General features: G+C 50.2%; 1 protein-coding gene across 1 annotated transcript in view; it reads left to right on the top strand.

Annotated features, from left to right (window-relative positions):
* Positions 1–252: 252 nt before the first annotated feature.
* The window catches only part of Lexm (lymphocyte expansion molecule), a 30,258-nt gene continuing 18,240 nt past the window's right edge, over positions 253–12,270 (top strand). Inside the window, exons 1-8 of the mRNA XM_048351402.1 lie at positions 253–308; positions 1,314–1,401; positions 1,903–2,067; positions 2,257–2,379; positions 5,568–5,705; positions 5,815–5,958; positions 8,151–8,312; positions 9,142–9,261. Of these exons, the coding sequence (XP_048207359.1) occupies positions 253–308; positions 1,314–1,401; positions 1,903–2,067; positions 2,257–2,379; positions 5,568–5,705; positions 5,815–5,958; positions 8,151–8,312; positions 9,142–9,261 (996 nt within the window). The remainder of the gene's footprint in view (positions 309–1,313; positions 1,402–1,902; positions 2,068–2,256; positions 2,380–5,567; positions 5,706–5,814; positions 5,959–8,150; positions 8,313–9,141; positions 9,262–12,270) is intronic.

Below are 12,270 nucleotides of genomic sequence, written 5' to 3' on the forward strand. Positions count from 1 at the left end.
AAGGCAGCCTGGAAAACACACAAATGAATGAACACTTCTGGGAGGGGCTGGGGGCACCACGTGTCACCGACGCGGAGAATCACAAGCCTCTGGTTGCCGTGGCAACGTGGCGGGTGGGGGCAAGAGCACGGGGGATGGGCGCTGCAGGGCTGGGCAGGCTGAAGTCAGGCTCCTCCGACCTCTTGGCTGGGGCCCCACCACCACCATCACCACCACCACCACCACCACCACCACCACCACCCCACCGGCACCATGACCTCCACCTCCAAGTGGTTCGGAGGGGCGCCCTTCGGGGTGCAGAGCCACAGGTGCGGCCCATCTGCATCCTGGCGCTCAAGTTCTAAGGCAGACTCTGCCTGCGCCCGGCCCCTCCTCCTAGGGGCTGTGGGTGGTTAGAGCCCCGCCCCCAAACTAGAGATGTAGTTTAGAGGAGGTGGGAGGAGGGTTTGGCTGGCAGGAAGGGAAGCTGGACCCCCTCCACTTTTCCTGCTACCGCGCTTTTTTTTTTTTTTAACTTCTTTTCTATCTCCTTAGTGCATCCTTGAAAGTCATAGAGCACCTACTGTGTGCCGGCTTTAGAGAGAGGCCAGATGATCTGGCCCATAGGTCACACAGTTAAAAAGTTGTGGGTGGAAGGATGGGAGTGTGGCTGTTGTGGTAGGCAGAGAAGTTGCCTAGCAAATCCAAGCCCTTGAGTTCAAAACCCCAGTACTGTCCTCCACCCCAAGAAAAGGTTGTGGGTGAGAGTTCACCCAACTGTCTCATCTTTCTTCAGATATATTATGGGTGTTTGATAGTTCGCATTCTATGGGAGAGGAGCAAGGTTGATAAACAGATAATACTAAAGCTATCTACAAACTAGGTGTGGTAGTTCACGTCTGTAATTCCAGCACAACACAAAGGAGAATGATGCAACAGGATGCAAGGTGTTCAAGGCCACCCTTGGCTACATAGGGAAAACCTGTCTCAAACGTGCGCACGCGCACACACACATACTATGCATTATGTATAAAGTATACCAATAATATATGCAATATATAGCATAATACACACATACATATACATATATACATGAAGTCTAGTGGTGATGGGGCTTTTTGGCAAAAACCTAAGCTGGGAGGAGGAGTTGGAGGGTGAAGTGGGATAGGTAGGGGGTGGGGTCACCCTAGATGGTCCAAGCTACTGCAGCCCTGATGTTCAACCTTCATGGCCAGATCCAAAGTCACCTGTTTTGGGAGAGTGGCTTGCCCATTCCTGCCCAAGCCAGGGCCTGGTGCTAGACATTGGGCTCAGTGGGCCTCCTGTCTCCCTAGGTTTGATGTCTCTGGTATTTATCCCCAAAGAAAGAAACTCAGCACCTTCACAGAGGTTCCCTACTCCAGACACTATTGTGTGGAATTGGTGAGTTCTTGGCTGTTTGCCTCCGCCGCATAGTCTGGTTTTTACTCCTCCAAGCAGCCAATCCCAGTGTGTGAGCTGCACTGTGGATGTGATGTGTTCTTCCCCTTCCCTCTCTCCTTTTCTCCATACCTGCAGCCCCTGGTATGAGCTTGATCGGGCATCAGGCTTCTGATGTGTTTGATGACATGGACTATAGTGAAAACAGCACACGTTTGTGGGCTGCAGAGACCCGGATCCCAGTCCCAGCTCCTGTGCTGGCCACTGTGGGCTCCAGTATTACTCTGCCTCCCTCAAGTGTTTCAGGGCCAGTGACAGTGGAGGTTAGGATCCGGCCTGGAATGCCAAGTGCCCAAATGCTAAGATTGGGGCTGGGGGATTGTTTTGCTGCTAGTGCCAGGTCATGGGTGGTTTGGTGAGGATAGACTGGGTCGGTACAGAGTTTGCTCTAAGGATGGACTGGGTGTGTATGGCTGGTCCAGTTCTGACCATGTTCTAACTCAGTCCCATATAGGACCTGGGGCCTACAACTCCACAGAGACCTGCTTCAGCAAAAGGAAGCTGAAGAAGGAAATGGGTACAGGCTGGGCCCGGGCCCTGGAGGCTACCAGGCTGACCAAGTTGCCTCACTTCCAATATCAGGCCATCATGAAAGAGAGACATAACCAGGTGAGGCTGCTGGCTTCTCTTCTGGGCCAGGCTTCCAAGTTTGGCTGCTCCAAGCATGGACTTCAGTGTCCTTCCGGGTCCTGGTTGTGCCAGCTCATCCTGGAAGAAGAAATCATTCCTTGATCCCCTTCCTGTGTGGATAGTTCCTGCTTCCCAATTTCTATCTTACCCTCTCTTCTCTTGGGACAGGAGAAAAACCTAGGACCTGGCTGCTACAACTTCAAAGACTTCTTACAAGAGCTACAGCAGAAACCATGTAGCACTCGGGGGCTTCTCAGCTCTGGGGAGATCCGCTTCCGAGGCCTCATTGGGGTAGGTGTTTTCAACCACAGAGAAGGACCCCTTTCACCCTCTGCTCTCTGAGTGCAGCATGCAATCTGGGTGATGCCAGAAACACCCTGTCTTGGTTGTACCTCTTCCTCTGCAGGCATGGCCAGGCTCTCCTCTGAGTCCTCAGAGCTCCTGGGCTTTCTGTACCTCAACAGGGATGGGTCTGGTCCTTCTCTAGGTCCCAGCAGAGAGTCTGGAAGATATGAGGTGCTCAGCACCTCATCCAGTCATCTATACATCCAGCCAGCTAGGCAAGAAAAGGAAGAGGGACGGGGAAGGAGTAGCTGGGCCTTGAGGCCCTTGAAGCCAAGATGGCTCCTTCAAAGGTCATTCCAAAGGCTGTGGGAGGGATACTGAGGGTTTGGACCCCAAGGCCTGCTTGGTTGTCTCGGGCAGGGGAACATCTCCTTGTGGGGTTCAGGTCTAGGAGGGCAGCTGCAGACATGCAGGGAGAGGTACTGGCTGAGAAGGGCTGCAAGAAAGTGTGGGGTACAGTGATCTCTCTCCAGGAGGACACATGAGGCCCCAGGTCAGGAGAGAGAGAGAGAGAGAGAGAGAGAGAGAGAGAGAGAGAGAGAGAGAGAGAGAGAGAGAGAGAGAGAGAGAGAGAGAGAGTCATTTCTCATCCCTCAGTAGTGAGTGCTGCCATTTACAGAGTGCCCTTCTGCCCTTGCTCTTGAACTCTGCTGTAGGGTGTGCCATGGTCTTTCCTGGGCTTACCTGGTTGCAGCCCTCTGCTAGGAATACCCTTCATCCCCCAGCTGCCTTTTGCCTGGCCCCCCAGGCTCTCCTGCTCACCCTATAGTGCTCAGCTTTCAGAAGCCTCTGGATCTACTAGGGACCTCTTCCCCCCCCACCCCCAGGAGTCCCTATTGTTGTTGGGTGTTCAGTGTCTCACCTCACCCCGACTCCCCAGAGGGTGGTGCAAACTGGGATCCAAGCAGCAGAATGGTCGATTCTAGAGCCCAGGTATTTCCTCTTCAGAAACCCAGAGACGTGTCATCCTCTGACATCCAGGAAACCTACAGGTGCATCTTCAGGTGTAGAATGTGGCTGCCACCTAGGACAGGGATGCCCGGAGGTATTTTAAATGAGTCATTACCTTCCATTCTAAAGCAATAATAGCTGGCACTTAGCCCAGCACTTGGTAACCTCGTCCTCAGGACAGCTCTAGGAAGTAGGTACTCCTGTTGTGTCCACTTTACAGACAAACCTGGAGCACAAAGGTTGCTAACCAGCCTTTTCAGGTCACACAGTTACAAGGTTGCTGGAGCCTCTCCATTTTCCTGGGGGCTATGCTCCCTTCATTTTTAGAGGACTGGTCTAATCTCAGGATTTAAGTCTGACACACTTTCCTGTGTCCCCAGCCCTGAGCACTGGAACATCTATCTTTACTCTCGCCTGAGGGAACCACCTCTAAGCTTCTTTAGGGGATCCTTCTCATTCTTTGAGCAGCAACGTTTTTGTTTTGGCCAGTCCTGGGGCTTGAACTCAGGGCTTGCGCACTGTCTCTGAGCTTCTTTTGGCTCAAGGCTAGCATTCTACCACTTGAGCCACAGCACTACTTCTGGCCTTATCTGTCTGGGAACTCTGGGAGCAGGGGGTCCCTCCAGGACTTTGGATGCTTGCTTCCCAGAACCCCAGTGCCCCTTTCTGGAGGTGGGAGCACAGATGTGGTTTGCCTCTCTGAGACTCAAATTCCTGTGTGTTGAGGACCAACCACATCAGTTGGGTCTCACTGAACTGGCACCAGGGCCCAGTTGAGGGCCTTCTAATACAGCCAGCACACCATTTAGGGGCCCAGATTCCTGAACAATTGGGAATTTTCTCCAGAACATCCCAACATACCTCTATTCCTCAAAGGAGCCAAGGCATATTCCCATTGCTTTGGAGATAAACAGATCTGCTCCTTGCAGTGGCCCGATTTGTCCAACAGAGGTCCTTGCCTCTTTGTCTTTCCCAGGGCTAGTTCCAGACCCCAGAGATGGGCAGAGCCGAGTTAGCTGTGGAACGACAGCGACTCCATGTGGCTAGAAGGTGCACACCAGCAGGCCAAATCTTGCCACATTTCACCTAAGTTTGACCACCCAGACACCCACCCACATGCAGGTGGCTCTGCTCAATTATCCTACAATAACCATACTTCCACCCTGGGTACTCAGTCTAGGCTGTTGATGGTTATTCCAGCTACAGTTCTTCACTGTTGCTTTCCCTAGCACTGTCAGTCACCTCACCCTGACGATATGCTAGGCATTCCAGGGGCCTTTAGGGATCCTGTTCAGCTTCACCATCACTCCCTGGATGATCAGCCTTATGTTACTACAGTGGACTCTGAAGCTCAAGGCCCCTTCATCTCCAAAGCAGTAGAGTCAGAATATAAACCCCGGACTCTAGATGCTTTTGTGGAACGGAAGCATTGCTGGAAGCACGTGCCACTCATGGGACTGCTTCGGCCTGGGAGCAGATGGCTTCTGTGGTCCCAGGAGAGATGGTGCCTGAAGGGCTTTGAAGATTAATAGGGTTTCCTCCCTCCCCCTCCCTTTCTCCTTTCTTCCCTCTCTTCCTCCCTCCCTCTGCCCCCTCCTTTTATTTTTGGCACTGGAGCTTGAACTCAGGGTCTGGACACTGAGTTCAAGGCTTAAACCACTGGAGCTACTTCTGGCATTTTGGTGGTTCATTGGAGATAAGAGTCCACAGACTTTCCTTCCTGGGCTAGCTTTGAACCTTGATCTTCAGATCTCAGCCTCCTGAGTAGCTAGGATTTACAAGCTTGAGTCACCAGCACCCAGCATTAGTTGGTTTCTGAGGCAAAGTAGGCAGGAAGGGATTTTTGAGTGGCAGTAGTTGCAGTAGAAAGCAAGGGCTGAGAGGTAGGGCAGAAGGGTCTGTGCTTGGGTGGTAGAATGGAGCCTGCATTGTCTGAAGCGTGAGTTACAAGAGCAGAAAGATACAGATTGGACAGGCCGGGGGCTGGGAGGTCTGGTGATGAGGCTGAACTTGTTGAAGGTGTGGGTACTGGAAGATGATCAGAGCTGACAAGGTTATATATCCCTCTGACTCCCTCTGACCACATGAAAATCTCATTTCCCTCTTGGGGATGGGGATGCCAGGTGTCTCTTCCTCTGAGAAACCAACACTGATGTCCCTTATGTCCTCATTTTGCCACACAGAACTTCTACCCTGGCCCTGGGAATTATGGGGAGAAGGGCAACCCATATACGCGGCTGGAAGAAAACGCCTGGAACCGATCACATTCCGAGGGCCTCATGTGCAGGATGTCCAACAAGCCACCCCCCATGGATAACCAGGTACCCCTCCCCTAGTCAGGCCTCCCCATACTGTGCTGGAAGGGCAGCTTTCAGGGTGCCCTACCTCTTGCAGCTCTCCTGCAGGCCTTGTCACCGATTCTGTCTCTAGGGAAGTGGTCTGGGACCTGACACCTACACCGTCAAAGATGGCATCAAGTCATTCCTGGAAAAAACTACCAGCACCCGTGGCCCTTATGACATCTTCTCTGGTGACAGAAGCAAGCCTTTGCCTTATGGACATTACTCTGTGCAGGTGTGTCTCCAGGTGGCCTGAGGGGGGTGCTCTTTTCTTCCACAAAATGCAAGGTGCTGCCTAGGTCCTGTCCTACAACTGGCTCACTTGGCTCTCTGCCCTGTAAGGCGATGAAACAGGTTGGCCAGGTAGCTGGTGAGAGGTAGAACTGGGATTTGAACTCAAGCATGGCCAGTTTTCTCCTGGCTCCTGCAAGAACTGCACTGGAGGTGCAGACAGGCCGTGATGCGGGGCTGGACACAGGTGTGGCGTCTTGCAGTTTTGGAGGAAGTATCTTCCTGGCTTCACAGACATAGAGCTAGGCTGGCTGGGTTAGGGAAAGTGCTTTGTTGGAGAACTAGAAAGGGGAAACTGAGGTCGAACCTTAGCTTGCCTACCTCTTTCAAGTTCTTATGGGATTTTATGACCGTGCTTTGCTTTCTTCATGCTTCTAGCAGTGGGTACATGCTGTCTAATGATTCTAGTTTTTTTTCCTCCTCTGCACAATCAGAGCAGACAAGTAGGCCTGCTAATAGTCGAGGCATGGCTTACAAAATCATCAATGGCTGTTACCAGGTGACAAGCGTGGTAGCCAGTAGGAGAGGCAAGTAGGAGAGCTAGGAAGGGTGGTAGTTAATGTGGCTCTTTGGTAAAGAGATGCTAGCTTGTGCCTCATGACCTGGTTGCTCTCCATAGGATATCAGACCTCCCCTGACCAGCCAGCAGCACACAGAGAGACTACAACCAGCCTCTACCTGCACAGTGACAGCCCTTAATGTTCCTTTTCATTTGCTTTCTTTGTTTTAATAGACTTCCTTCCTTCCTTCCTTCCTTCCTTCCTTCCTTCCTTCCTTCCTTCCTTCTTTCCTTCCTTCCTTCCTTCCTTCCTTCCTTCCTTCCTTCCTTCCTTCCTTCCTTCCTTCCTTCCTTCCTTCCTTCCTTTCTTTTTTCAGTCATGGGGCTTGAATTAGGAGCCTAGGTGCTGTCCTTGAACTCTTTTTCACTCAACGCTAGTGCTCTACCATTTTGAACCACAGCTCCACTTCCAGTTTTCTTCCTTCCCAGGCTGGTTTTGAACCACCATTCTCAGATCTCAGCCTCCTGAGTAGCTAGGATTCCAGGCTTGATCTACCAGTGCCCAGCTAGACTTTACTTCTTAGAGTAAGTTTAGGTTCCCAGCAAAACTGAGAGGTAAGTACAAATTTACATGCATGCATCCTCTCCTCTCCACTATCCCCATTCCATACCAGAATGGAGCATTTTGTTACGGTCAATGAACCTACAGTGACATGCTTTCTCCCCTCAGCCTGGGGTTCACTGTCTCCAGTGGTCATTTTGTGGCTTTGACAAGTGTGACTGTAGAATCCTGTAGAGTCATTTCAGTATCCTGAAAATCATCTGCACACACACACACACACACACACACACACACACACACACACACACACACCAGTACTGAGGCTTGGACTAGGGCCTCAAGCTCTTCCTTTAGCTTTATTTGTTTATTTTCCTCACAGCTGGCACTCTACCACTTGCGCCACAACTCCACTTCAAGCTTTTTTTTTTTTTAAACTTATTAATTGGAAATAAGAGCTAGGGGATCTTTTTCTGCCTCGGCTCATTCCTTATATCTCAGTTTCCTGAGTAGCTAGGATTACAGGCATAACTCACTGCACCTGGCCACATTGGTTCCTGAGCTGTTAAAATATGGTTCCTGGGCTGGGGATATAGCCTAGTGGCAAGAGTGCCTGCCTCGGATACACGAGGCCCTAGGTTCGATTCCCCAGCACCACATATACAGAAAACGGCCAGAAGCGGCGCGGTGGCTCAAGTGGCAGAGTGCTAGCCTTGAGCAGGAAGAAGCCAGGGACAGTGCTCAGGCCCTGAGTCCAAGGCCCAGGACTGGCCAAAAAAAAAAATATGGTTCCTGGTTCAGTTGAAATATGGTTCCTACCTAGTTCAGTAAATGGCCAGTGAGTGAGGGAAAGAGAGAAGAAATGGATAAAGGCAAGCTGGGGGGCAGGGTATGGCATGTATGTGGGGGTGTGAGGGACTCGCTCCACCCTACCAGCTGGTGGGCTGAGGCATCTGCTAATCCTGGGACAGCTGGTCTTATTTGCCCCTGCCACTTGCTCTGTTCTGACTGCTGGTGAGGGTGTAAAGAGAGCTCTTGCATTTCCTGGCATAACTTTTTCTCTCTCTTTCTCTAACAGAAAAAAAAGCCAATGGAACCCACAAATTTCAAGAGCTTCCTGGAAGATCTTAACTCAGGTCCCCATAAGAAGCATGGGATTTTTTCGAAATTGCCTCGTTACCCGAAAACCCCAACAGAGAGGATTTATTGGACTACCATTAGCCAGTGCCCTCGAAATCCAGTCAGTGTGCCCTATGGCCTGACTTCCCTCTTGGAAGACAGTTCTCTTATGGGTGGGCTGGGGAGGTGGGATTTGGTCACTGTGTTAGAAGAACAAGCACAGTCTTAGGGATGAGATCCAGCTGGTCTCCCTCCAATCCTGGTCCTGCACTTCCAGGTCACTCTGGCCCTGTCAGCCTTCTAGCCTAACTGTGCAAAACTGGCCTCTGAGGATAGTGAGTGCTTATGAGAATAATATGGTGTTCCAAGCTTGGAGCCTGCAGCCTGGTGATTGGTTCCCAGGAAGTGTCAGCCAGTGTGGAACTCCATCCTGACTGAGGGTCCTGGCTCTCAAGAGCTGGAGAGAGGCCAAGGGCAGATGGGGCTAGGATGGAGCATGACACAGGGACTGTTTTAGGTGGTGGTCCATTCGGTGCTGGACCAGGTAGCCTCAGGCTCTGTCTGGTTTCTGACTGTCCTCCCAGGAGAGTAATGGGAAGCCCTGGGCTATGTCAAGCCCCAAGGCAGAGAGTCTGCTCTGAAGGGTGTGGGAAAGAGTGGAATGACAGCTGGAGGTGGGATCAACACTTCCTGAACACCAGCTAGCCACTTTCCCATTTAAGATCAGCATTTGCATTTCAAGAAAGGAAAGCTGGCCTGAGCTAGGAGGGGATCTGACCTGGAGGAAGAGCTGAGCTGGGAAGAGCTGCCTTGGAGCCCAGCTGTGGAGCTCCAGGGCCTGGGGACCCTGTCCTTGGTTCAAGGCTCCGCCCTGCTGAGCAGATGAAGTCAGCAGGCCTGTTCCAGGATGAGCACTGTCAGGGCTCTCAGATGTCCTTCCTTCCTTCTAGGCCACATCTGGCCCTGGTTTCTGGCTCCCTCGAGAAACAACAATGAAGCATGTCAATCCACCACCATTCCTTCTGGCTGCTAAGCGGTCAAAGGCTACCATGATGGTTATGGGAGGTTGGGTAAGTGAGACTGGGTGGGTGGGGCTGTGTGGTTCATGGTGATGGGCTGGGAATTCTCTCCTGCCTTTACATTCCTTGCTTCAGGGCATTGATATTTAGAGGGGCTGGTGCCACTTCTTTCTGCCCCACTCACATCTCATTTCTACAAGGCACTGCTTCCCCTACTTGAGCAGGTGGCCACTTCCCTGGAGGCCTTGTTATTTTCCAGATTACAGGGCCCCATGCTTTAACTTCTAATATAGTAGGCCCGGGGATGGGGGGCCTGGAATCAGCATTTCTTTTTTTTGTAATTTATTTATTAATTAAACAAAATTTTTTGACAAGGTGTTGTGCAAAAAGGGTACTGTTACATAGTAGGGCAGTGTGTACATTTCTTGTGATATCTTACTCCCTGTTTTTCTTTCCCTTCCCTAGGTCAGGCAGACATATATACAATACATAGTGTACCAAGAACATATACAGTAGCCACGTGGCCTACGCCAAAGAAAATTCGCCTAGGACTTTAGACAATATGTCAACAGTAGTCTTATATGAATGCACATACATAGCTTTTGAGCTATTGTATTCCACTGAGAGGTCAAATTTTGACCTTTATATGTTGAGTAGTTGTTTGGTTTTAGTTACATAATGTTGGGTCGCTGACCCAATCCTGTGGGAAATACCATTTCACAAGAAGTTTATGGTTTCACAGACCTGGTCTCTACTGTCTCCCCGCCACCCCATCTTAACAGTCATATATCAGGGAGATCATGCCCCTTTGTTTTCTGTGTTCTAGGCTTGACTTGCTCAGCATTATTTGTTCAAGTTCTGACCATTTCCCTGTGAATAACAATATTTCACCATTCCTAATTGCTATGTAGTATTCCATTGTGTATAGGTACCATGTTTTTTGGGTCCATTCATCTGTGGAGGGGAATCTGGGTTGATTACATATTTTGGCTATTGTGAATTGTGCAGCGATAAACATGGAAGTGCAAATGTCTTTTTGATATCTTGGGACCTGCTGTCCAGGATAGATGCCTAGGAGTGATATGGCTGGGTCATAGGGTGTCGGACTCGTTTGCCTCTCCCGGCGTAGGGTTCAAGGCTCTGCTAGGCTTCTCGCCACCCCCTTTTCTCGTCCTCTCTCCTGGACACCCAGCTGGCAGATATCCAAGATGGGATGGAGGGGTCAGGGCCGACTTCACACGCGCGCAGCTGGACGAGAAAGCGTGCCTGCCTCCTTACCGGTAAATAAAGTCAGGTGTACGCAAGTCTCAGAGAAAGCTTCTAGAGCCAACTGATTTATTAAGGCGGAGGTAAAGGGAGATGATAGCGGGAGAGGGCAATCGGCCAGGACGCCGATAGGCTGAAAGCTGTCACATGATCCCCTTGAGCTAACGTCACTCGAAAGCGCCGAGCCAGGGTGAGACTGGAAGGCGCCTGGGCTGGCGGGAGAGTTGGGGGCTGGGTGCAAAGCCAGTTCTTCTGGTTCCGGACCCAGAGAACGTAGCCTGCTTCCGCATTCCCTTAGGGCTTGGGGGGAAGGGCGTCAAGCCCCCCCATCAAGTCTAAAGGCTGGATCCCAACAACAGGGTAGGTCTATATTGAGCTTTTTGAGAAACCTCCATACTGTTCTCCAAAGTGGTTGTACTAATTTGCACTCCCACCAACAATGGAGAAGGGTTCCTCTTTCCCCGCACCCGCTCCAGCATTTGTTGTTGCCTGAGTTCAGAGTATAGGCTATTCTAACTGGAGTGAGGTGGTATCTCAGGGTTGTTTTTATTTGCATTTCCTTTACTGCCAGGGATGTTGAACATTTCCTCATATGTTTCTTTGCCATTTTTATCTCTTCTCTTGTGAAGTCTCTCTTTAGCTCCTTTGCCCATTTCCTAATTGGTTTACTGGGCTTGGAGTGGCTTAGTTTTTTGAGTTCTCTGTAGATGACAGATATTAGGCCTTTGACTGTTGCTGTGCTGGTAAAGATCCTTTCCCATATGGTTGTCTGTCTTTCTATTTTGGTGGTTATGTCTTTAGCTGTGCAGAAACTTTTTAATTTGTAGTAGTCCCATTTGTTGAGTCTCTCCCCTATTTGTTGTGCCCCTGGGACTATATTCAGGAAGTTCCTTCCTGTGCCTATATGTTCTAGTGTCTCTCCTACTCTGTCCTTCAGTAGTTTCAAGGATTCAGGTCTGATATTGAGGTCCTTGATCCATTTTGAGTTGATCTTGGTACATGGTGATAGGCTTGGGTCTACTTTGAGTTTTCTGCTTATGGCTGCCCAGTTCTCCCAGCACCAGTAGTTGAAGAGGCTATGTTTATTCCATTGTATGTCTAGCTCCTTTGTCGAATATCAGCTGACTGTAAGAGTGCAGTTTTATTTCTGGATCTTCAATTCTAATCCATTGGTCTTCAGGTCTGTTTTTATACCAATACCAGGCTGTTTTTGTTATGATGGCCTTGTAGTAGAGCTTGAAGTCTGGTATTGTGATACCTCCTGCACTGCTTTTTTTTTGCCTAGAATAGCTTTGGCTATTCTAGGTCTTCAGAGTTGCAAACTCCAAGATTTCATATGAATTTATGGTGGAATCGGCATTTCTAAGCAGCTCCCAGATGACAGTGATTAGTGCTGTTCTAAGGCCCACACTTTGAGAACCAAGGAGTTAAGAGGGCTCACCCCCACCCCCCGCAGCAACCCCATTCTCTTACTTTTGCAGAGAAATGCTCCATCTAGCCATTCATATTTGTTTGGGGCCTTAGGTTTAGCTGGTGGAGTTGAACCATTTCTTATTACTGGTTCAGCAAGTGTCCCTCCTGTCTTCTTCCCTCTTCTGTTCTCTCTCCCTTCCCTTCCCTTCCGTGTGTGTGTGTGTGTGTGTGTGTGTGTGTGATATAAGCTTTAGAGTGTTTGTGTTCTTTTGGAACAGGCCAGTTCCCAGGTTTTGTGTGTATGGCTTCTTTATGTCCACAAATGGCCTTGGGCACTGACCTCGTCCTCTATTTCACTTTTCTCTTAAAGGTTTCAAGTGC

Source organism: Perognathus longimembris, chromosome 7 (genome assembly GCF_023159225.1).
Source record: "Perognathus longimembris pacificus isolate PPM17 chromosome 7, ASM2315922v1, whole genome shotgun sequence".
NCBI lineage: Eukaryota > Metazoa > Chordata > Mammalia > Rodentia > Heteromyidae > Perognathus > Perognathus longimembris.